This window comes from Onthophagus taurus, chromosome 6 (assembly GCF_036711975.1).
Source record: "Onthophagus taurus isolate NC chromosome 6, IU_Otau_3.0, whole genome shotgun sequence".
In the NCBI taxonomy this organism is placed as follows: Eukaryota; Metazoa; Arthropoda; class Insecta; order Coleoptera; family Scarabaeidae; genus Onthophagus; species Onthophagus taurus.
The window spans coordinates 14,343,872-14,370,127 of record NC_091971.1 but is presented as its reverse complement, the minus strand read 5'-3'; the positions used below and the strand labels follow the sequence as shown (position 1 = coordinate 14,370,127).

At 33.8% G+C, this 26,256-nt stretch overlaps 1 protein-coding gene across 1 annotated transcript; it reads right to left on the bottom strand.

The window, feature by feature from the left end:
• Positions 1-15,012: 15,012 nt before the first annotated feature.
• On the bottom strand, positions 15,013-16,145 carry LOC111416544 (twist-related protein 2-like). The gene has a single exon (XM_023048598.2). The coding sequence runs from the start codon at positions 15,892-15,894 to the stop codon at positions 15,220-15,222; it is 675 nt and encodes a 224-aa protein (XP_022904366.1). The 5' UTR covers positions 15,895-16,145; the 3' UTR covers positions 15,013-15,219.
• Positions 16,146-26,256: the final 10,111 nt, after the last annotated feature.

Here is a 26,256-nt window from a genome sequence, read left to right as displayed (position 1 = left end):
AATTCTTAGTAATAACATAAACTCCCTTCTTCTATGCTTCCTTGTGGTAACCAGCAGTTCCTTTGGAGTTTCGGTAAATGTTGATTTCAGGACGTGGTATAACGAACTCCGAATTTAACCCGGTCGTAAACACTACATAATTGGAGTGTTTGTGCGTCTTGGTGGACAGTTAACGGTGTTGCTTTGACAATCGACTCAAAATATTAACCTTCCTATTTCACGTGTTAAAAACAATCCATTCAAACTGATAAAAAACGACTTCCTCCTTCCTTTTATATTAATAGGCATGATTAAGAAATGAATTGAGAGAATTTCCTAAATTTTAAATTAACAAGTATAACATTTTAATAGACACTTGTAATCTTGGAACGTCACAAAATGAAATTTATCGTGGATAATAAACTTCTAAGGCTTGGTACAATTCGGTTTAGAAGCGATAAATTAAAAGGCTAAAAGTTAACGTCATTTATAAATAATAGAGTTCACCCCGATTTAAATTCAGAAAAAAAACTGAAATAATTTCATTATTTGTTAGTTATGATTTGGGGAGTGTTAAAAGAATTTATTTTTGTTTTAAATATTTATTAAGTTCAACTGAGAAATGCTTCCGACGACGTAAGACTTTTGAAGTTTTCGTCCCACCAATGAAAAAGTAAAATTACCAAAAATAAAATGATATATTAAAGCTGACGGGTAGAAACCTCAAAAAATAAAAAGAAATTCAAAGGCATTTAAAAAAAGCGCAACAAAATAAAACGATATCCCGTCATATATATCCGTCGTCATAATCGTTTATTATTAAATTTTCTTTAAAAAAAAATCTTTAACTTATTCTTTTTAGTAAAAATTTTCAACAAATTTTGTGTCACACAAAGTATTAAATTGCGAATTCTTCGTTTTCAGTGCACTCGTTGAGTATCTAATATACGCATTCGATATAAATACAACTTGAAACTTTACGAGGACCGATGATATCATCTAATAATTCGCTTTGGCCCGAACATTATAATAAAGTGACTCGATTTACGCGAAAGCCATCGAGTGAAGTGCCTTCGAATTTAGATTAAATTTATTCAAACTGGTTTTAGTTGTTTATTAACCTACCGATATGGCTCACGCATTTATCTTTTAAGATTTATACAGAGCATATTCCAAATTGTACGAGAGCATTTTCGTCTGTTTGTTATCCTTTACTTGTACCCTGGTATCGTGTTACGGCATTAAGACGGTTTGTTTATGTCGGTGGTTCGTTCAATGTACGCTCCCGTAAAAGATTAGAGAAAAAAATGCCCTTTATATTTATTTACGTAACCGTTTTGACACCGTTGCTCCTCGTCTACCCATTATTATAAATAATTAAATCCCCTTTCCGACATTTCGACGAAATGCATCTCTAAAGATGAGAAGTTAAAAGATTTTAAATGAACTTAATTCTTTGTTCTTTCAACCTAATTGTTTTAAATTATATTTAGATGCAAGAATCGGTAAAAAATTTTAAGGTGCCAAAACAAGATCGACTAAGCAAATCAGACGATGATAAAAATTTACTTTTTTTGCATGCTTTCTACCTAATGACTGCTTTCCCTATTTCATTCCTACATTTCGGCCATTCTGATCTTCATCCGACACGGACGATAAACAAACTTTTTGGTCACAGCTTTATATAATCTGCTGATTAAATTATCTGCTCATTAAACATTCTTTCAATTACCCGTGCGACGATAGCAACAAACCACCCAGCAACAAACTTTTACCCGTAATTTCCTATCTACTTTCTTAGCTGATGTCTTCCTTATTATTAGAGATAGCGAAAAACTAAATGCACCACTTGAAAGCTTGAATCTTTCTCTATCTAAAACCGATCGACTAGAAATAGCAAGAAATTTTCGTCAAGATCAATAAAAAATGAAGAACACCGCTCTGCATTTAAAATAGCTCAAAATTACTAAACTTCAAGGCCTTCTGTAATTGTTATAAAACCGAATTTAAAAAAACTGTTATCACAGTCAGAAAGAGCGCTCCTTCAACTCGGTCAATATCTATCGGCGCCATGCTTAAATCACCCTTAATATCCATCCCTACACGCAAAAACGCTTAAATACTCTTCCTCTAAACAACTTTCTTATTTGATAGGGGGAAAACTATAGAAGTATATCTATCTAATCGAAAATTTTCTGCTCTTTCTAATGGTGTATAATCACGTGCTTGCACAAGTACGTTTTTGGCCAAAAACTGCTAAATTCATACGTTTTAGCCATTCTTAAACCTTGCTCGGGTCGATAACTTTCTTATATGACCAGGAGAAAACTCTCGAACCCATATCTATCTTATCGAAAATTTCCTGCTCTTTCTAGACGATAAGGTTTCTAGACGGTTTTAGATAAAGAAAGATTCAAGCTTTCAAGTGATGCATTTAGTTTTTCGCTATCTCTAATAATAAGGAAGATATCAGCTAAGAAAGTAGATAGGAAATTACGGGTAAAAGTTTTCAAGACGCTTGAAAGACTATGTGAACATTACATTAGAGAGAATGTACTTAAAGCGTTTCCTTTGCATTTCAACCAACATGCATATATCAAAGGTAAATCTGTGGATAGCGCCCTACACATGGTAGTGGGGCGCATCGAACAAGCATTTGATTCGAAAGAGTCCATCCTGGGAACTTTCCTTGACATAGAGGGACCGTTTGACAAAACCACCTTTAGTAGCATTAACCTGGCACTGGAATCTCGAAGCGTGCCATCGGTCATCGCGGGCTGGATTAAAACAATGCTAGCAAGCAGAGTTGTTCAGACTAAGGCGAAAGGACACATAGTACAGAGAGCTGTGGTTAAGGGTTGCCCACAAGGTGGGGTACTCTCACCGCTTCTCTGGTGCTTAATAGTTGATGATCTCATTCGTGAGTTAAATAATAAATATCTCTTCACAGTTGGTTACGCAGACGACGTGGCTATCTTGTTAAGAGGTAAACCTGACAATTTTCTTTGTTACAGAATGCAGCAGGCACTTAAACTCGTTGAACGATGGTGTGAATAACATACCCTCTCTGTCAATCCTAAAAAGACAGAGACTGTTCTCTTCACTAAACAGAAGAAACTGGGACACTTAACGCCACCCAATTTCTGCAATAATCCATTAACCTTTGCTCCAGAGGTGAAATATCTGGGTGTTATCTTGGACAAAGGACTAACTTGGACATCACACATTAGTTGCAAAATCAAAAAAGCAACGATTGTACTGACCCAATGCCGAAGGGCTATTGGGAATACTTGGGGATTAAATCCGAAAGTTACAATGTGGATCTACACTTCTGTGATAAGACCCATGGTAGCTCACGGAGCCATAGTCTGGTGCTCAGCACTAAAACATGCATATAAAGCTACATTGCTGCATCATTTGCAACGACTGGCCTGCCTGCTAATCACAGGCGCTATGAGATCTACACCTACGATTGCAATGGAGACTATGTTAAACGTGCTGCCCCTAGATATTTTTATCAGGGAGGTGGCCGTGATGGCATTGCTTCGGTTGCGATCAGTAAATGAAAAGCAGGTTGTTAAAATGGGAATAGTCCGGAGCAAGCTCTGGAGTGAGGCTGTTAGTAAACAACCCCTCCTTAAAGCTCGCACAGACTACATTACACCTACTTTCTTAGGCAAGCCACACTTTGGCATTGAAATGATACCCCAGAGCAACTCAAGCTCGGGCAAAACGCTGACCATCTACACTGATGGATCAAAGAAGGCTGGAGGTTCCGGAGCGGGAATCTTCTCGCACGATCTCCAGCTGCACCTTTCCACTTCGTTAGGATCGTATTGCACGACTGCTCAAGCCGAATTAATTGCTATAAACATAGCAGCCGATGCGATTATCGACTCCAAAAAAGTCGGCAGAAACGTTGTAATCTGTACTGATAGCAGACAGGCTATGCTGGCGGTTGGCAGGCATCATACTGCATCATCGTTGGTGAAGTCCTGTCGGCAATCACTCGAAGAGGCAAACGTATACAACAACGTCACGATAAAATGGCGAAAAGGACACATCGGAATTAAAGGACATGATCATGCGGACAGGTTGGCGAAACGGGCGGCTAACAAGTCACCGATCTCCCCTGAACCGTTTGTACCACTAGCTGTTAATACAGCATCAAAACTGATAAACTCCATCTCCCACCGAGCTTTTTGCGATAGATGGGATGGGACAGCAGTAGGTGCCTTTGCTAAGAAAACTCTGCTCTACCCTGACCGGAAGACATCCACTCAGTTTCTGGGAAAATCGAAAAGTGACTTGAGGCTTCTCACCCACTTCCTGACCGGACACTGCAGGTTACGTAAGCACATGTTTTACATGAAGCTGGCGAATACACCCCTCTGTAGAGGGTGTGAAATGGAAGACGAGACGGTAAGTCATATTGTTTGTGACTGTCCAAACCTCGTATACTTAAGGAAATCTATTTTCGGAGTACCATGGCTCCAAATTTCGGATATAAGGAACATACCTTTCTGTTCTATATTAACGTTCATGAAAAGATTGAGCTGGTTTTCTGACCCTTGAATGAACAGTAAATTGTGGGGACGTACAAAGGGTCCGCTGGGGCCTAAGTGCTGTGAGTAACTCACCCCCACGTGAAACTACATACATACGGGTAAAAGTTTGTTGCTGAGAAAATTGTTTTATATGAGTACATTAATATTTAAAGTCCAAAAAACACTTTTTTTCTGGAAAGCATAAAAACTGTAGCTGCAAAAATAAGAGTTCAAACACTTTACCGCTGTTTTAGTTGTGGCTTAAGATATAAGATTGTCATTATTGTATGTGTTAAAATGAAATATTTCAAGCATTTTTTTCAAAATTTTGAATTTAGGTTGCAATTTGGCCGGTTTTGACAACTTTATCGATTTTATTTTTAACTTTTACTTTATTTGTGTTCAATAACAACTCCATTATGCAAAATAAACTTTATTTAACCCAAATGATAAGAGAGAACACTTAAATGATAAACCAGAAATACATTGCTAAAGGATCCACTAAATTCTTGTTTCAGTTTCTTTTGGGGTTGTAAATCTCAAAGGAGTCGATCTGCTGCCAATTATCGCCATAATGCTTATCAATATCGTGAACTTTAGAAGCATTTAGGATTCTTTCGGTAGAAATTTGTTTAGGACTTGCTGTGTTTACAGGAATAACAAGAATGTTATTCTTTTTTTGATTCCTTTGAATAAAAAAACGCTTGGAAGGTGCAAACTTGAAATGCTACGCCCTGGTAGCTTCATAATAGCATTAACTTCACCTTCCAATCAAGATCCTGAAATACCTGGCCATAGCTTTGCAAAATTGTGTAAAATTCCTCTGGTTGGAAAAGTATCTCCTTCTATCTGATAACTTTTTCTATCCCTGCAAACACCGCCCGATAGTGGAATAAATGAATGCCGAAGAACAGGAATAATGCATACAATAATACAATTAATAGTTTTAGTTTTAGGAGTAGGCATGTAGCAGGAACGAATAAAAGTCCAATTATTTTAATGTGAAGGAAGAGCAGAAGCGTGCCATGTTATGGCGTATTCTGAACTTCACCTTAGGATTTCCAGCTGTTTTGTATTTAAGTTATTTTTTTTCTTCTTAAATATTGTTTTCTTTTCTTTTTTGGTTATCTTTATTTTGCATTATAGTGACTATTATTATTGTTTTGTTCTCTTTACTCTGGAAATAAAGGCAGTTTATTATTATTATTCTATTTTTTCAAGAGTTGAAGGTGCCTTGTGTAGGATCTACTTTCCAAGCATTAACATGAGAATCGAATTTTTGTTTTGGCGTCCACAGCTATCTGCAACGCATTGTAGTGTAGAAATTCTTGTAAAATAGATATTTTAGTCTGTGATAAACACAAGACGCTATTTCATTAGATTCTTTTGGTAACTTATGTTCTCCGCAGGTGTATAAAAGTGTTGCCTTTTAAAGGATCCTGGGAACTATCTTAGACAATAGAAAAGTTATATAATTACAACTGCCTACTGTAGTATGTCGCCTGATCAGGAAGTCTTGGAATAGCAAAATTCTTTTGGCAGTCAAAGCTTATAGTGAATAATCCATCCCTTTTTTCCTTCAGCAGGCTAAAAACCCTTCACAAAAATTCTGTCTTTTTAGTTTTGTCGGTTTCTTTCTTTATTTTCTCTTGGTGGTGTTCCAAACACAATATTAAAAAAGTCACAGTAACCTAACGGAAATAGCACTAAGAACTGGATCTTGAAACTGCTTTTCGTAAATTCTCCACATTTTTGAAATAGAGATTTCAGTTCTGAGATAGTGTCTTCGACTCCCTGCAGTAATGGGAATCTGTGCATTTGAATTGCTTTGAATCACCGCCCCTCTTTTCTTGTGGAATCTTACCCTGCACTGAGAAAAATAGATTGTACGAATCGTATTATAGAAAAAATATTATACATGCAGCAATTCATTGTATTATATTCATTATATTTATTGTACTGAATACAATCTCGTCTCGCTGTCAATTTTCGTAGTAAACGTATTATACTTTATAGTATATTTTTAATACAATCCATTTTTCTGAGTGTGTGTTTAGTAATACCCAGAACTTTAAGAAATGTTGCACGGCAGACAGGTTTTGTAGCTTTTTTCTTAATATCCGAAATCAAAAAAGTTAAGGAAAATGATATTCCTGTCCTGCTGTTATCGTCTGGATAAATTCAATATGTTTTAATATAAAAAAATTTTCAAAGATGTTTCAGTTTTTCCGGGGTACTGAAGTATCGCCTATAGAAACCAAAAATACCTTATTTACTGATTGTAGAGCATCTGAAGGACTTTGTATTATGACTACATGTAGGCATCTCCAAAAGAGTAGCAGATGAATATTTGTAAATAAATATTTGAGTACATGCTCTCTAAAATTTACCGCCATTACACATCTCATTATTTTATCACGGTTTTTTTCCATGATGCTGAACGTTTTTGGCGTTTGCGTGGTTTATCAGTTTCTTCTTCAATGTTAATTTCCATATTACACAATGTAATATATATATATAATAATTGTGTTGCCCTATAGTTTCTGGTCGTCCTGGTGGTTGTAATAGAGCTCCCTGGATTACAAATGATATAATAAGTGCTGGCAGGGAACTTAAAGACATGTTTTGGATTATGAGCAACGGTTATCCGGAGTTGCGTAACTTATATAATGTTAAGAAGGGTTCATATAGAAAACTAATTAATGAAACTAAAAAGAAACATACTATGAAACAAATAATAGAGTCATCGAATAGAAGTCGCGCAGTGTGGCATTGTGTAAATAACCAATTAGGTAAAGGAAGGAAGCAAACTAGTTTTCTGTTGCGTTCGGATGATGGTCATATGATTAGCGACACTGCGCAGATCTGCTCAACATTTTCAAAGTTTTTCACAACATCTGTTGAGGAGAAGGTAGAGTTGATTTATGGCCCGATGAGGGATGTATCTTGCACCGTTGGTAGCTCTGTACCCAATAGCATATTTTTGTATACTATATCCTCCGCAGAAATTCTAGCGGCCATCAAGCGCTTAAAAAACGTACGTTCGACGGGTTGCGATGGCATCGGTGTGAGTGTAATTAAGTATGTAGGTCGAGCCCCTTAAGCATGTATTTAATTTTTCTGTTTGTTCTGGAATCTTTCCCGGGGCGCTGAAAATTTCTCGGGTCATTCCAGTTTTCAAGGCTGGTGATCCTACAAATGTCAACAATTTCAGACCAATAGCGATAACTAGCGTTTTTTCAAAGATATTTGAAAGCATCGTCTCGGAGCGAATTTTGAGTTTTCTGGACAGGTTCAATGTTGTTAGTAATGCTCAGCATGGTTTTAGGCGGGGCCTGTCTACAGAGACTGCGTCACTGAATTTTATTGAGTTCATCTACGATAACCTGGATAAAGGTAATTTTGCTGTGGGTCTGTTCTTCGACATGTCGCGTGCGTTTGATTTGCTGCCACTAGTGTACATCATGCAGAAATTGTATGCTTTGGGTTTGCGAGGCACGATTTTAAATTGGCTTCAATCATTTCTGGAGAAACGAAAAATAAAAGTGGTCCTCTCTGGTCAGGAGTCATCGGAATCAAATGTTTTACTGGGAGTTCCCCAGGGCTCAATCTTGGGCCCATTAATTTTTCTATTGTATATAAATGACCTTCCTGAGTATCTTTGCGATGTCCACATAGTCATGTATGCCGATGACACGTCAATTGCCCTGGCGTCGAATGATGCTGATATGCTTTTTTCTAAAGTCAAGCATACCGTTGAATCATTTGATGCTTGGTGCAAACAAAATCGTATTGTTCTTAATCTAAAAAAGACCGTGTAAATTTTCATAAGAGGAGAAGGCTTCCGCAGGCCGATGATATCATTCTATCAAATAGCTGCAAGTTTTTGGGTGTTTATCTAGACGAGCAGCTAAGTTTTGACAAACATGTTGATCATCTTTTTCGGAATTGAACTTGTCCTTTTATGCAATTCTGAAGTTGAAGGGATGCCTCCCACTATCGGGATTATTAGATGCGTATTATGCTCTCTGTTATTCGCATCTCTCATACAATATATTATTGTAGGGAAGATCGACGGAGTGGCGGCGTGCCTTTGTAGCACAGAAGCGCATTATAAGATTAATCTTCGACCTAAACTGCAGAGATTCGTGTAGAGATACATTCAAGGCCAATTCGCTTCTTACTCTTCAAAGTATATATATATATATATAAATCAGTTGTTCATGTGCGGGAGCATGTCGATAGATACCCTGCCATGAAACACAATTACGAAACTAGATCTGATAGTTTGGTGTGCTTGGGTCATCATAAGACGGCTTTCTTTGAAAAGAGTCCACAGTATGATTTCCCAAAGCTCTATAATAATTTGCCATCTGCAATTAAAAAAGCTGATACGCTTAGCTCATTTAAACATAAAGTAAAAATGATGCTTGTAGAAAGGGCGTTTTACGACCGCCAGGAATACTTGTCATTTAATTTTAGTATTAGTTCTAGTCAACTAGCATAGGTCATACTTCATAATTTAATTTCTCTCTTTCTTTGTTGAATTGTGTATGTTGTGTATTATATATTGTATGTGGTTTGAACTTGTCACATCTACTATTTGTAGCCAGGTGATTAAATAAATTATTATTATTATTATAATGAACCGTAATGAACAAAAATTTTGCTTTTCTATAAGATACTTAAGGAGGTACCGTCAACCACCGCTGCCGAACATGTGGTCCTCTTCTGATTCACAAGCAGTGATGGATTTGGCCGATTTTGAAACTCAGATCAAAATTTAGGCAACAATTTTCATGGGATATAGTCTGTTTTAACACAAATGAGAAACTAAAAACATGCAAAGAAACATCTAGAGCTTTAGATCCTAAGCTACTCATTTGGTCCTAACAACTTTATGCGAAACTTTAGTCCAATTCCCAACCGTGTTTGTTTAACTACAACCCAATCACCAACTTCATTGCCTTCTTTCTTCGTTTATAACAATTTCTTTTATTTTCTTTATCTAGACTTTGCATCATCAACATACTTAAATTATTTTCTGGTTCTTCTACTGATAAGGAATTTAGACGTGATATTATGATTCTGTTTTGTCTTCCAATTTGTCAGCTTTCTAGTGGTAATAATCAATACATGATCAATATTTACTTTAGTGCAATATTTTTTGAATAGTAATGAATAACAATAACATTCAGAGTAGATTAAAGAAAATTTTGACTAATTTATTCTAATATTTTCTTCCTAGATGTTGTTAAAGATATCTTTAAGTGCGATGAAGTGAGCTCTATTTCGTGTGTCAACGAGCCGACATTAGAGTAATTCAAAATCACCTAGTAAAACACCGACCGTAATAAATTATGTTTAAACCTGCGCGAAGTCTCTTATAACTTCAGACCTACAGCAAACGCCCCTTAATTTAACTTATCCGCCAGAAAACTCGTTCACCATCCCCATTAACACGTCCCTATATATGAAAAAAAAAATAATCTACACTCTTCAGCTTAATTTTTCGTATAAATTGTGTGAGAAGATATTAGACAATAACAAGAATGAAAAGAATAAAAAAGAAATAAACGGTATTTCTTCTGAAATGCCTCTGAAACCTGAAACGAACACTCGGTGACAGACAGTCGCAAATGGCACATTAAAAATTTTTAATACTACGGGGCGTGGAAACAGAGGGGTCGGGCAGCGAAAGGGGGGCGGTGGACGATGGGGACCACGCCGGAGGGGTCTTTTTTACGGTTACACGGTTTTCAGTGTGCGCGCCCTCCGCGGCCAAGCGAGAGAGGAACGACGATGAACTGAAAGACATAGATGAAAAAAGACGCAGCTGTCCCGTGGTTTCTCATCGCCTCTATGCGGCGGACAAGCCGTTCTTTTTTTGTCGGTGTCGTCTCGGTTTTTTGGAGCCTGAAAACTAAATATTTATAAACACGTCGCCAACCGCCGGGGGGCCAACTTTAAAATGTCGTCTCCCGATGGATTTTCTCTTTGATAGTGGTTGTTTTTAATACTAACTTGTTATTGTTTACTGTCTAACGATTATATCTTTTTCGATTTTATCTTTTAGTTAGATTTTTTTTATTTTTAAAGTAATTGTGTTATATTTCGTTAAGAAATTTTTAATAAAAATAATAACAAAGATGAAAAAGTAGCAGCAAAAAACAAAAAGAACATCAAATATAACAAAAGCAAAAATGTTCTGGGCACCCTAATAGTTGCTAATGAAGAAGATATGCCGTACTTTGACTATCTTTGATCTTTGATATGTTAACTAATACTGATGCCTTAACATATTTATAGAATTCTTGTAAGAAGTTACATTATATGGTCCATCAAATTTATTTAATATCTCTTTGGTCACACTTTAGTAGGATACAAGGTTTTTGAGTTTTTGTGGTACGTCATTATTATTAATATGACGTTAGTTTTAAATATTTTATGTATTCTTGATTTGAAAGTAAATTTCTCAAATATTTAGAAAACTAAAAAACTTTTGCCACATGAGGAAAAAATTCCCAAGTTTATGCGTATAGGTTGAGAATCACCCTGTATAATAATTCATTATTACGAATTAAAAAAGTTATAGTGCTGAAACACCTAGTTACAGAATTACCTTTATCTATAATTTCTCTTAATCGTTTTTGGTTTTCATAACACGTAATATTGAATAACACAAATTTTTGTACAAATTCGAAATTTTACGCTTGAATTGATTAAAACTGTGGTTTATAGAAACTATAACGTTAGACATAACATATTTTATAAGAACATAAAGAGAATATTAATGGCAACGAAAATCGATACAAAATGGATAAGAAATAATAAGATTATTCGATTAAAATATACAGGTCGCTGATATGTATGGAAATAACCATTAATAATAAATAAGCAACCGTTTATCTCCTGAAGTAAGATAGTTAACGAACAATGTTAAGATACAAAAGTTTTAGTGTTTTTTAAAATCTATTACAATAAAGTTTGATATCTGGAAAACAATTAATGATCATATAAAAACCATATAAAAACTTCTAACTTGCGTTTATTTATATAAAGTCGTACTAGTTTCGGGTTACCCCATCATCAGCGACAAAGTCAATGAAGCAATCTTTATCGTATTAAAGATTTATTCGAATTTCTAATTTTTTAACATTCCACATTTTTTAACGTCGCCATTTGTTTTTTTAACTTTATCTTCATTTTGTTTATCCATCAGATAGCAAAATGCTTTACTTTCTCTTGATTTCCAGTCTGCACCTTTTATAGCTTCATTGACTTTGTCGCTGATGATGGGGTAACCCGAAACTAGTACGACTTTATATAAATAAACGCAATTTAGAAGTTTTTATATGGTTTTTATTTTTTTAATTAAGTTTATGTTTATGATGTTCCATTACAGAAAACGTAAATTTGTTTCGTCATAACTTTTGTGCACATTACCCTTGTATACTTAATTTATCTTTATTATAATAGATTTTAAAAAACACTAAAACTTTTGTATCCTAACATATTTCACTAACTATCTTACTTTAGAAAATAAATGTTCGTTACCATACATATCAGCGACCTGTATATAAAATTATAAGATGTAACCAAACTAGGTTACGCTTTTCTAATACGCTCCTTGATCTTAGTTTAATAAACCACAATGTCTAAATAATGTATCATTAGTCATAATTTATATGACCTTTGTTCCCTAAAAAATGGTAAAATTTTGCCTAAGTTCCGAAAGTTTGAAACCTCAACACATAGGTCGTGGGCCTGTATGTTGGGCTGTTACCTGTCAGGCTTCCTTAATGAGAACCATCTCCACTCTGTTCTAAAGTTTACCCCTCCCAAAACTGAAGGGTTGTAAAAACCATGATAAAATCATCAATCTCCGCAGTAATCTCAGGTTGCCTTCTCTTCTTGAGACTCATAATCTTACCGATGTGCTTATATTCTTTAATCACATGGTAAACTGTGGATTTTGCAATTCCTAAAAATAAAACATAGTTGTTTTTGATATCACTTTTAAAAAATTTTTCTTACCAGAAGCGTCAGGAATTTTATCAACAATGTCAAAAAGGTTTAGAACATAAAATACATGAAAATGTGTTGTATGCAATCATAAGCCACCTTTTATCGCCACCTCTTTTTATTGTATTAAATTATACCATGTCCAGCTACTAGAGAAGGTAATGTTAAGCTAACAAAGGCAAAATTATAGGATTTTGTACCAAGTCCAACACAACCATACTGACATGATTTACACATGTTTTAAAATCTTTTGATAACGGACATTAAATTATGTTCGTTCTATAAACATGAAAAAGCAGTTTATTTGTAACAAACTTTTAAAACGGTTATTATATAACACTCTGTTTTAAAGGGCTGTTTCGCCCCCTTAAAGTGTTTTTCCATAGAAAAAAATGTGTCAATGCCCTTTTTGCTTACACCAAATTTAAAATTTTTCTCAATTTGGCAGTTGGGGTCTTACCTTGTAAGTGGAGTTCATAAATCGAATGCAACGATTGTTATAAATTAGAATAAATATAACTGATAAAGAATACTTAACTAAATTGAAGTCCGTCTTTTGTAAACATCTCAAAAACTACAATCATTCAACTAATAATGATTATATCACGTTCATTCAATTAAATGAAACTAAGAGGATGAATATGTAAGAATATATAATGAGGAACACAAGGATTTATATTATTTGATATTATAGATTTTTATAAGAGTGGATTCTTGCTGAAATTCACGAATATGTTGATTGCCAAAAATTAACTCTTGCTTGTTTTGATGATTCCATTGAAAGTGGTGATTACTTTTATGTGATTTTACACTACTTGCTGTCTAATGCTACTCAAATTTGTATCAGATAAAATCGATAAATGTTACATGAATTTCATCATTTAACTTTGATGCCAGTTTTGCTGAATTTTCAGTTGCAGAAATAGTCGAAATTAGTGGTGGAACGGATATCCGGCAACTATCCGATACCAGATAATTAGGCCAAAGCCGGATAGTAACAACCTATTACTTAGTACTCCACCATTCACAGGAATTAGTATCTCGTTTAGGTGTTGGACACTGCAGATAATAATCAGGTTCAACCCCATAGGTCTTTTTTCATTGAATACAACTTTATTTATGTCATTAACAACCTCATTTTAACAATCCCAATACGATATATAAAATCTCTTGTTGCAGTTTCGTCTAGTTTTTCTCTCTTCGCTTATAATTCAGAATTTTACAATTTTCGCCGATTAACATTTAAAAATTCGTATAAAATCCAGTTCTTGGAAAATGACTATGAAAATTTCCCAAAGTGTTAATAAGAGTGTCCTCTTTCCAATGAACCAACCCGTTTTGTAAAATAGCTTTTAGTTTTTGAGAAAACAATATTTGAAGTTTTCATAAAATTTTCAATGTTGCAATTTTCATCGATAATTTTCAAAATTAGCTATAAAATTAATTTCTTGAAGGATCCTTGTGGAAATATCACCAATTATTAATTAAAGTATCCTCTTTTTAATGCAACAAGCCGTTTTGAAAAATCACTTTTAGTTCTTGAGTAATAAATTTTTAAAATAATCGACTATTTTTACGAATTTTGTAATTTTCGCCGATTAAGTTTTAAGAATTCGTATAAAATCCACTTCTTGGAATATGAGTATGAAAATTTCCCAAAGTATTAATAAGAGTGCCCTCTTTCGAATGAACCAACCCGTTTTGAAAAATAGCTTTCAGTTTTTGAGAAAACAATATTTGAAGTTGCAATTTTCATTGATAACTTTCAAAATTTGCTATAAAATTCATTTCTTGAAGAATCCTTGTTATGAATTAAAGTATCCTCTTTTTAGAGTTGCTTCGTGAGTTAAATTAGCATCAAAAAAGTTCTTTTGGCACTATCCGTTCCATCACTAGTCGGGAACATTAAAATTATATCACTTATCGTTTTTCCTTTCCATCTTGCAATGAGATGGAAAGATTTATTTTTATTTTTAAGTTCGACCGGTTTCGATCTATTCAATCATCATCATCAAGTTACAGTAAGTTGAACTTACAAATAAAAATAAATCCATTAAAAAGTGCAGAAATTAAGTCTTTTATTTCATTAGAATTATGACACCTTTCTTTGTTGGATCCTTAAAGACCTGAAGATTAAAATTTAGGTTTCAACACTGCAATTATACCTCTTTGAACACATTTTGAAATTCAACAAAGAAAATTATCAATATAGTAATTATTTAGATGGATACTTTTGCATCAATTATGTAACAATAAGATTCTATTCTGAACATTTACAATAAAATCTTCCAGCTGCGTTTTCAGCTTTAATTTTCAATGTGCTTTATTTAAGTCGATTTGTTTCAATTATTTTGAAAGCAATGTTTACCGTATTATTATTTAGCACATCTCAAGGTGCAGTATTATATCACGTGCAGAAAAGTAAAAAAGGATTGTAAAAATTAAAACAAACAACAAAATAATTATACAATAACTATAATAATAATAATAATACCAAAGAAAAAAAACTAAACTTATACGTACAAATAATATACATAATGGAAATATTAACGAAAATTGTATCACAGTAACAAATAACTTCCAGTATCATCAACTAAACCACATTCTTTTTTGCTCTTTAAATAATATTATTGTCTCTTTTATTTATTGTATACAAATTATCTATATTTCACGCATGTGTATTCCAATCACCTTCCATCCTCCACACACTAAAAGCCCTGCTTAATTTTTCGTGTGCGGTGTAAGAACAAACATTGCCGATCGTGTCACCTTCACCTTGATTATCCGGGGTTGAATTTGATAAAATATGGTACAAAAAATCAATGTAACGGGCGGCGAGCTTTAATGTTTGAATTTTTGATAATTTATCTGAAGGCAAAGTTGGAATGCACTTTCTTAAACTAGCGAAAGCTTCGTTTAAACTTTGCGTGCGTTGTCGTTCCCTTACGTTCGCCATTAACCTCTGATTTTGTATTTCTTCGAAACTTTGGGGAGATTTCCTTCGCGTCTTCGATTTTACGCTTTGGCAAGAATTTTCGTCATCGGATGAAAACGTTTGCGACTTTCTTTTCCTACCACCGACGGCCCTCGTTTTCATGATGGGTTCATCATCCAACTCGACTTTTATTCGAAATGCTTCGGGTTGATGGTGGTACTGGTTTTGATAAATTTCTTGGTAAGTGTTATAACCATAAGAATATTGTAAATCGTGTCTTGTGTCAACCATAACTTCGTTTGCGTTTGTTAAGTCCATAAGACGATTTGGTGAACAACTTTGATAAGAACCTGGACTTGTTGGTGATAATTCACGGTAAGCAGGTGAAGAATCAGCACTTCTAAACATTTTATTTATTTTTTTTTTAATTAAATTCAATTTTTTTCATCTAAACGCGAACACGGTTATCGTCGCACTGATTCTTAGCTTTAGAACGAACGTGCAAAGTCTTGTCGTAGCCAATGGGCCGTCTCGAAGTCCCCACCAGCGACGAGCCGGTCTTATTTTGTCTCCCATTGAAGTCTCGTCAAACGGACGGTGTAGGGGCCTCTTTTCGTCCTTGTTTATACCCAGGGCGCCAATGGCGAATCGTGTTCAACGATTCTTTGTTCTTGGAATCTTCGTAAGAAAACTAAACTTTTCTTTTCTTGGATGTGTCAAGAGTACTTTTTGTTCTTTTTGAACGTGAAGCCGCGGATGACTTTTGACATAGAACTCGGTTTCGCTTCGTTTCTTAACGCGAATTCTCTCTCGAAAGTCGATTAGTTTCTTTGGCGCCGTCCGCACGACAGCTGCTAGCTTTTTGAAGGCTGGAAACTCCTCTGTGTCCTGGAATTTAGAAATGTGTCCCGTTTCCGTAGTAAATGACGTCAGAATAGTTCTTAGATCATAACATTTTTTTTGTTCGGACTTCATTTTTTATTTGTATTTGTTGTGAATAATTTGGTATTAACAGAATCTTGTGTTTTATTATAAAAAATTTTAGGACATCTTTACATCCGTAAAAAAAAATATGTTGAGTAACAATGCCTAAGTCTATCAAATTAGCAAATGGACATTGTTTTTTTAAATTCAACATCTTTTGCAGTTTTAATCTCAAAAATGCACGAATTTCAGATTACAGATTTTCATTCAGGTTCTTTCACAGCTTCTCTCTTCCATGTATTCCTTTTATTTGTACCTATAGTGACCTTTACAATGACATTCTAGTCTCATCAATTTCGCCCAACATCTTTTTTCTCTTTGGAATCTTTGTTTAATCTCTTTCTTCTGTTATTACTCTCTCCACAGTTTTTTCACATTCTGCCCAGACACTTCCTTCTGTTTTTTTTAATCTTAAAATGCACGAATTTCAGATTTCTTTTGTAAAACTTTAACTATAATTTATCATTTTTCACTTTTTCAGATACTTTTTATTACAAATAATACTGCATTAAACTTTATAAAAATCAGCAGAATTTTGCGAAATAGCCGAGGACGTTGATAAACATCATCAAACGCTAAAATAATACGAGGTAACTCTTTTTTTGTGTTAACAGGTGTTTCATAAACCAGTGGTATAATATGACTCCAAATACAAAAATCAATTGGAGTCATATCTGGCGAACAGCCAAGTTATCCGGCATATCTATCAGGCCATTATGGTTATAATTTCTGGTATATTTCTGAAGTGATACTCTACATTGCCACATTATTGCGATATTTGAATAAAAATGAAATTAATAAGAAAGCTGATAAGATATGTCAAATTATTTGGATCCAAGATACAAAATGAACTTTTTTGATGCTGATTTAACTAACGAAGCAACTCTAAAAAGACGATACTTTAATTAATAATTGGTGATATTTCCACAAGGATCCTTCAAGAAATGAATTTAGAAACTTCAAATATTGTTTTCTCAAAAACTAAAAGTTATTTTTCAAAACGTGTTCGTTCATTGAAAAGAGGACACTCTTATTTACACTTTGGTAAATTTTCATACTCATATTCCAAAAAATGGATTTTATACGAATTTTTAAAACTTGATCGGCGAAAATTGCAAAATTCGAAAAAATTGTCGAACATTTCAAAAAATTATTTCTCAAAAACTAAACGCGATTTTTCAAAACGGCTTGTTGCATGAAAAAGAGGATACTTTAATTAATAATTGGTGATATTTCCACAAGGATCCTTCAAGAAATTAATTTTATAGCGAATTTTGAAAATTATCTAAGAAAATTGCAACATTGAAAATTTTACCAAAACATCAAATATTGTTTTCTTAAAAACTAAAAGTTATTTTTCAATACGTGTTGGTTCATTGGAAAGAGGACACTCTTATTAACATTTTGGGTAATTTTCATACTCATATTCCAAGAACTTTATTTTATATAAATTTTTAAAACTTAATCGGCGAAAATTGAAAAATTCGAAAAAATTATCGATTATTTCAAAAATTTATTTCCCAAGAACCAAAAGTGATTTTTCAAAACGGCTTTTTGCATTAAAAAGAGGATACTTTAATTAATAATTGGTGATATTTCCACAAGGATCCTTCAACAAATGAATTTTATAGAGAATTTTGAAAATTATCGATGAAAATTGCAACAAAGAAAATTTTATCAAAACTTCATATATTGTTTTCTCAAAACTAAAGTGTTAATAAGAGTGTCCTTATTAACACTTTGGGAAATTTTCATACTCATATTCCAAGAAGTGGAGAGAGAGAGAAGATATTTATTTCAGTAAATGTACAATTAAATATTGAAACATATCATACAATCAATTATATAACACTCATTAGCTATAGTACTGAAACGAGCTGCCGACCGTGGTCCTCCTACCCATGTAAAGATCGCTGATCATTGTTTAAATTCGTTGATGGTTTTAAAAATGGTGTCAAAATCAGAGCGTTGGAAGAGAGGGGAAAGGTTTGAGGACATTTTCTTGTATGACTTTTGTGCTAGGATGGATAAGCGTTCAATGATTGGAATAATTTGTACTTTCTCATACAGGGATTTATTAGAGGGATTGTACAGAGGATTTCTATTATTTCTTAATTTGGTGATGATTCTAATAGCTGATGTCTCTGCCACTTGAATATTTTTCAATGACTTATTTCCAATTTTAAACAACAACGGCTCTCTAATGTTAACACCGTTGTTCTTGAATGTCAGGCTTCTAAATTGCACGTGCTATTACTTTCCTTTTTAACTTTTTTTGTAGGTATTTATTGTCAATGGTTATCCCTAAATATTTGCATGTCTTCTTTGGCTGGACCAAGATGTTCGCTAATCTGATAGTCGGAGAATATTCAGAAGTCCGATGAAAAGGCAGAAGCAGTTATGATTTCTGAGGGTTTATGTGAATTCGTCAAATTTTGAACCATTTTTCTACATCCACAGTCAATGTTTGAAGTCTATTTAATGCTTTTTTAAGGTCGTATCGTGAGTGACTAACGCTGTATCATCTGCATACTGCAGCATATAAGCAGAGTTTGTAGGTATACTATGGGCATCATATCATGTACGAAAACATTAAACAAAGTTGGAGAAAGCGGAGAACCCTGCGGCACTCCTTGTTGTGGATAAAACGCATTGGAGGTTGTATCATTTACCTTAACACACAGAGTTCGATTGATTAAAAAACTGTCAATTAGTGCCACCATGACTCTGGGAACATTCATTGCTGAGAGCTTATACAATAACCCTTTGTGTCATACCGAATCAAAAGTCTTTTTAACATTCAAGCAAAGAATTGCAGTTTTTTTCTTTTTTAAGCTTGCTCGTAGATATGTTGGAAGTTAATATTGATAATGGATTAATCGTGGATGTTTTTGGTTTGAAGCCAAATCGATGATCAGGAATGTATCTATCCACAAAATCCCATAACATTTTTTTTAACAGTGTTTCAAAGTTTTCCCCAATTACAGGTAAGAGTGGAATCGGTCTACAACCGCTAGGAGTCATTAAATTTCCACCTTTCTTGGGTATACAAATTACAATACCCGTTTTCCATTAGTGTGGAAAGAGATGATTAGAAATACAAAAGTTATACATCTTAATAATAAATTCATGAACCTTTCCATCCAACTGTCTCAACATCTTCTTATTGATATTATCATAACCGGGCGCAGAGATTTTACCCTTTGATATTACTTCCCAGTAATCTTCTTCGTTGATCACTAGGTCATTGTTGGCTTCCACTGCATTATGTTGAAAATCATCATACCAGTGCTCCACCTCTTGAAGTTTGTCATGGTCAAAGTTTGCATCATTTAAAAAGTCAAAACATTTTTGTAAATATTCAGCATGTATTCGGGCTATGTCTTCTTCTGAAGTTTGAAGAGTATTGGAAATGGAAATGAGAGAAATTACTTCTGTTGTAATTGGCTAGCTTTTTAATTTTTTCCCCTTTGAGAAGTTAATTTCATTACACGCTTCAATGTATATATTTGCTTTATACTCTATGATCAGTTTATGAATAACCTTGTTAAATTGATTGAATTTCCGCTTCAAGTTTGAAAAAATATTTCTCAAGAACTGAAAGTGATTTTTCAAAACGGCTATTTGCATTAAGAAGAGGATACTTTAATTAATAATCGAAAGTGATAACAGTGACAGTTCTGTTAGTAATGAATGTGATGATGAATTACAAGCGAAGAGAAGAAAACTAGACGAAACTGCAACAAGAGATTTTATATATCGTATTGGGATTGTTACAATGAGATTGCTAAAGACAAACCTGATATAAATAAAGTTGTATTCAATTAAAACAGTCCTATTTGGGTTGAACTTGATTATTACCTGTAGTGTCCAATAGCTAAAAGAGATACTAATTCCTATGAATGGTGGAGTACTAAGTAATACGTTTTTAATATCCGAATATTTGATAACTATCCGATTTTAAAAAATGTTTATTTAAGTCATTTCTCTCTCGGTCATTTCTGAAAATTAAGAATAGTTATTCTGTGATGTCCTATATATCCTGGAAAAAGTAATATAAGCATCATATCATTATACTAACTGGTCTTTTCTTCTTTTTAATTCTTCCAATCGATTCTACACTAAGAAAGCAATCTCGTTGCATAGTTGTGAGTACAAATGGATATTTACTGCTACTTTCTTGGATTACTTTATAACCCTTTTGGCAATACAAAGCTATTCGCCAAAAAAGCATATTTCCTATGCCTAGTTTCGATTATTGCAAAATCACGATCATGACAGGTGAGCATAACCACTAACGAAAAAGTTTGAGTAATATTTTTGAATCTCTTCTGCGTTATTAGCTACACTCACAGAGATATTACGAGTCACTTAATATGGAAAGGTTATGTCGTTTGTTATGTTATTTTATCGTTTAAAACTGACACTAATCTAATAATAATATGCAAAGTGTACAAAAAAACTTGTTTTATAACAAAAAGAAATTACTGCTGAAGAGAATTTTCTAAAATCTACTAAAAACGAATTATTTTAACTCGATACCTCAATCATAATATTATGACAAATCGTCTGATGATGACCTACCTAAACGAAAACTGCACATAGAATAATACACACCATCTTGCATTGATTAATTTTTTTAGATCTTTTTAACAACAAAAATCTGTTCCTTGTTCATTACAGAAAAAGAATGCATCATTTAAAAAGTAGAATCTAAAACCGGAGGGTTGAAAAAGAAAAGTTCCCCTTCTTATATGTTTTCTTGTATACCTCCGTGATACGTATGTATTTTTTCGTATGGTAATTAACGGATGAAGTGACGTTTCTTTTGATATATGAGCCGCGGTCGACAGCGCATCCCTCCCACAGAAAGAAATCCCATCCTCTTTTTCTTTGTCGGGGACATAAAATGGATGCTGCCGCATCGAATTCGGAGATCCGAAGGCCGTGTTCACCCTGCGAATGGGGGATTCACGGGTCACCTACGCCCGTAACGAGAAGGGAAAAAATCATAACGATGTCTTAAATTTTTCGAGACTTACATCCGGTCTCGAATTCTCATTAAAAACCGAAACCTATAGATAGATTTCTTCTCGTTTTACTTCATTTCGATGTTAATAAATCTTTTTTCAAACCCCACTTGAACCAAGTTTTTCTCACTTATTACAAAAGAAATTTTAACATATCTGGTTAACTCATCATCCTTATTTTTTTTGGTGATCCTTAAACAAGTAAGACAAATTAACCATTTCTAAGAATTAGGTCATCAATTTTTGGGTTTAAGAGCTAAAAGTATTTATCCTCAACCAAATTCTTTGTTTCAAAAAGAAGTTCAAGAAAAAGTGTCTTTCATCACGAACTGTCCAATCGTGTGGTGGTATGCAATTCGAGCTTTTAAGCTTTTAACCGGATGGGGGCTTAGAGCACAGCAGGGGGTAAAGAATGGAGGACGCGCACCAGGTGTTCTTCCAATCAGGTGAAAGAGGAGGAGCACAAATTCACCTTTATAATAATACAACTTAAATAAATTTATTTAATTAACATTAAGGCCTACTTTTACTACTTCTTGACTAATTTATCTGATAGATAAATTGGCGGTCTTAAAAAAAATAAGTAAATTAAAGAGGATAGTAAAAGTGGACCTAAGTAGATTAAAAATACTTGAAAAATGTTCAACAATTAACATTAATTAACAATTAGGTAATATAGAAAATAGTATTGAATAGGGTTTTTCCAATTTTATTTTTATTATCCCCAAAAACCCCGAAACGTGACATCTATAAAACGTTAAACTATGAATTCCCGAGAAAAAACGTTCATGGAATACCAGTAGTTTTCGTAGTACAAAAATAATTTTGATGAACAGCAAATCGTGCGTTTTCTTAAATAATTTTCAATCCCAACCGTTTTTAAAAACCCTTCAGAAAAGTTTTATGACTAAATTTTTTTAAAGGATATGACACGTACTCCAGTAAAAGTCATTCAACATTTTATTATTTTGAAAACGTCCCCCGAGAGAAACAATGGGGTTTTCTTCGTCGGTTTATTTCGACATCTGGCTTCGGTTTTCGAATTGAAACGTGGGGAACGTGCGGAAATACGAAAAATGTCTCAAACGCGGAACTTGAAGATCTTCATCTGGACACCAGATGTGACATCCCCGAACAGGTTGTTGCGACACTTTCTCACCTACTCGGAACGGACGGATTCCTTTTTGTCGGAAGAGAAGTTTTTTTTCTTCCGATTGTTAGTCGGGATACAATTAAAGACTCTTGGGTTATAATAAATGTAGTGTTTGTTAAAGTGGCCGTAAGCCGTTAGTTTTCAGACGATTTCCCGCGGACAGGCCATGATCTGTACGGCAATTATCGGTGTGGACGGAGATGAAAAGGCTTTGCACTCGCGATGAAGAAGATTTGTGTTGCCGGTGGAATAATAAACGAGAGCCGCGGACGCGGAGTGAGGGGGCGTAAGACGACTTGGGAAGAAACTGTGTGAAACAGGAAGGGCCCCGTCATCGGCAGATGCGTTTCGAAACGCGAGACGAAACCAGCGACGGGTTAATTAACTTGAAATAATAATTAAATTTTCAATAACAATCAAACAAAAATTTTAAAACTATTAAATTACATATTTTTATTTTTCAATTAACCGATTTATTTCGTTCTCTACGTTCTCTGAATTATCTGGCAACTATTTCGAGTGCGGGAAGTTAGCCCCCCATTTTTTGATTTTTAAATTTTTTATTGTTGTTCTAGATTGTTCTAGAGTTGTTCTACATTGTTCCAAAGCGGCAAATCGAAAAAATAAGAACTCCACGAGAAAACCGAAAAAACGGGTTTTTTGGCTAGCCCCCCATTTTTGGAAATATCAAATTTTCTTTGTTGTTCTGGGTTGTTCTAGTTGTTCTAGTTATTGCTCTAGAAAATCAAAATTATGGGATACAGCATTACGAAGTTATAACTAAAAATAGGTTTGGCCGCCGAAATGTCTAGTTGATTGCTGTGACGATAGTTTTTCTATTATCAATTCCATATTACAAATATATACTTATTATAGCTAACGCAATCTGGAACAGCTATTATTTTCACTAGAACAACTCTCTAAAGGGCACTTTACTCTTTGAAAATTAAAGTTTTTCGAAGTTTCAGTCAGTAATTCTTGTGTCAGCGGTTTTATATTACACAACAAGAATTAAAAAATATAGAACAATCTAAAATAACTCAATCTTTGTCGATTCAAATTGTACTAGATGTGTTTTACGTTTAACATGGATATTAATTTTGCAAAATCACATATTTTTTGTTGCTCTAAATTGTTCTTGTTGTTCTAGGCACTTAAAATGTTTATTTAATCACTGTTCTTTTAAAGTTTCATATTAAAAATTAGTACTTACAACAATTAAAACAATTCAGAACAGCTGTTATTTTCACTAGAAAAACCTTAAATTTCAGTTATTGTGATATCGGACAGATTTTGTTGAATCAGTGAACCCAACCTTTAATGTAATAATAGTTTTAAAAAACTAAAAAAATATGGAATAATCTGACCATCCTAATTTTCTAAAAATCACAAGTTTCTCCCTTTCTCACCTTTCTCTTTAAACTTATAATAGTAAAACATAAGTTGCGATTTAAAGTGTATAAACTAAGTAATAAATTAATAAATAAACTAAACTAACAAATAATACAATAACTATTCGATCAGTATTACTATATCAGTACAATAACTTATTCTAAGGTAACCTATAACTAAATAAACTAAATTATGTAAATAAACTAATATCATAGAATAATATGGTTACATCACTTTGCTCATTTATAAACATACAGTCAGCAGCAGAAGTCTGCGTACAACGAACGTAGAATGCTTTAAGCGGTAAAAAATAGTGATAATCTAATGCGATAAACTTCAACTCATATTTTTTCTGCATGTTAACAATATATAAATTTATTAACAAAATATAAATCAATAAAATATTAACACTACTTAATAAAAAAAACTTAAACTAAAAATACTTCAAATAATGCCTATGGAAAAATAGACTAGTGTAAACCGGTTTTGTAAATAGGTGTTTCCGGTTTTAACAACAAAATAGTTGATTTCAATTGCATTAGTAAAGAATTGGAAGCTAAAAGTTAGAATGGAGACGAAAGGAAAAGAAATTGAAGTAGGAGAAAAAAAGATTATTGTAAAGCTATGGAAAGAGGGAAAAACTCTACGAGAAATAGGAGCAACTGTAGGCAGATCACATTCCTCTATTCAGAGAGTCATTAATAACTACAAAAACACTGGAGACTACGTCTCATGACCGCGAACGGGTTGACCATCCCTTCTAACATACCGAGAGGAGCGAAGCATTGTGCAGTAGGTACGAAAAGAACCTAGGCTGACAGCAACAAAAATAGCAGAAAATGTACAACAGCAGTTTCATAAGACAATCAGCAAAGATACAGTGAGAAGAATATTATGAAAGGCCAACTACCAGTCACGTTGCACGAAAAAAACCATTTGTATCAGATGTCAACCGAAAGAAGCGGATCGCCTTTGCTAAAGCACACCTAAATAAGCCTATAGAGTTCTGGGAGAAGGTTCTTTTTACAGATGAGAGTAAATTTTGCATCTTCGGCATTAAAGGAAAACAACTTGTGTGGAGAAAACCCGGTACTGCTCTTGATCCTCAAAACTTAAAAGCTGCTGTAAAACATGGAGGTGGTGTAGTGATGGTTTGGGGATGTATGTGCGCCAAAGGAGTAGGAAAATTGGCATTTATAACATCCACAATGGACCATAAACTATATATAGACATTTTAAAGGAAAATTTGAAGCCAAGCACCGACAACTTGTGTTTGGGGTCCGAATACATTTTTCAACAAAACAACGACCCTAAACGTTGTGCCCACAATACCAAACTTTGGCTGCTATATAACACCCCAAAACAATTGAAAACAACCCCACAGTCACCGGACTTAAATCCGATTGAAGACTCGTGGGATTTATTGGAACGCAGGATTCGTCAACATAATATAACATCGAAGGAAGTGCTAAAAAGTGTTATGATTGACGAATGGGCAAAAATCACTAGGGAAGACACGAAGAAATTAGTCCAATCCATGCCGAAACGTTTAAGGGAGGTCATTAAACGTAAGGGTTATCCGACCTCCTACTAATATATTTTTTATAGAAGTCGCCTTGATCTGTACGCAGATTTTTGCATAGGCATTATTTGAAGTATTTTTAGTTTAAATTTTTTTTATTAAGTAATGTTTATATTTTATTGATTTATAGTTTGTTAATAAATTAGATAATACAGAAAAAATATGAGTTGAAGTTTATCGCATTAGATTATCACTATTTTTTACCGCGTAAAGCATACTACGTTCGTTGTACGCAGACTTCTGCTGCTGAGTGTATATGCATATTTGTACATTTATTTCAGTAGCTTCTTCAACTTGTACGGATTTTTTTCGTAAGTCATTAAATAATATTTAATTGAGTTGTTTTAGATTGTTCTATGCTTTTTAATCCTTATTGTGTAATATAAAACCGCTGACACAAGAATTACTGATTGAAATTTCCAAAATTTTAACTTTCAAAGAGTAAAGTGCCCTTTAGAGAATTGTTCTAGTGAAAATAATAGCTGTTCCAAATTGCGTTAGCTATAATAAGTATATATTTGTAATATGGAATTGATAATAGAAAAACTATCGTCACAGCAATCAACTAGACATTTCGGCGGCCAAACCTATTTTTAGTTATAAATTCGTAATGCTGTATCCCATAATT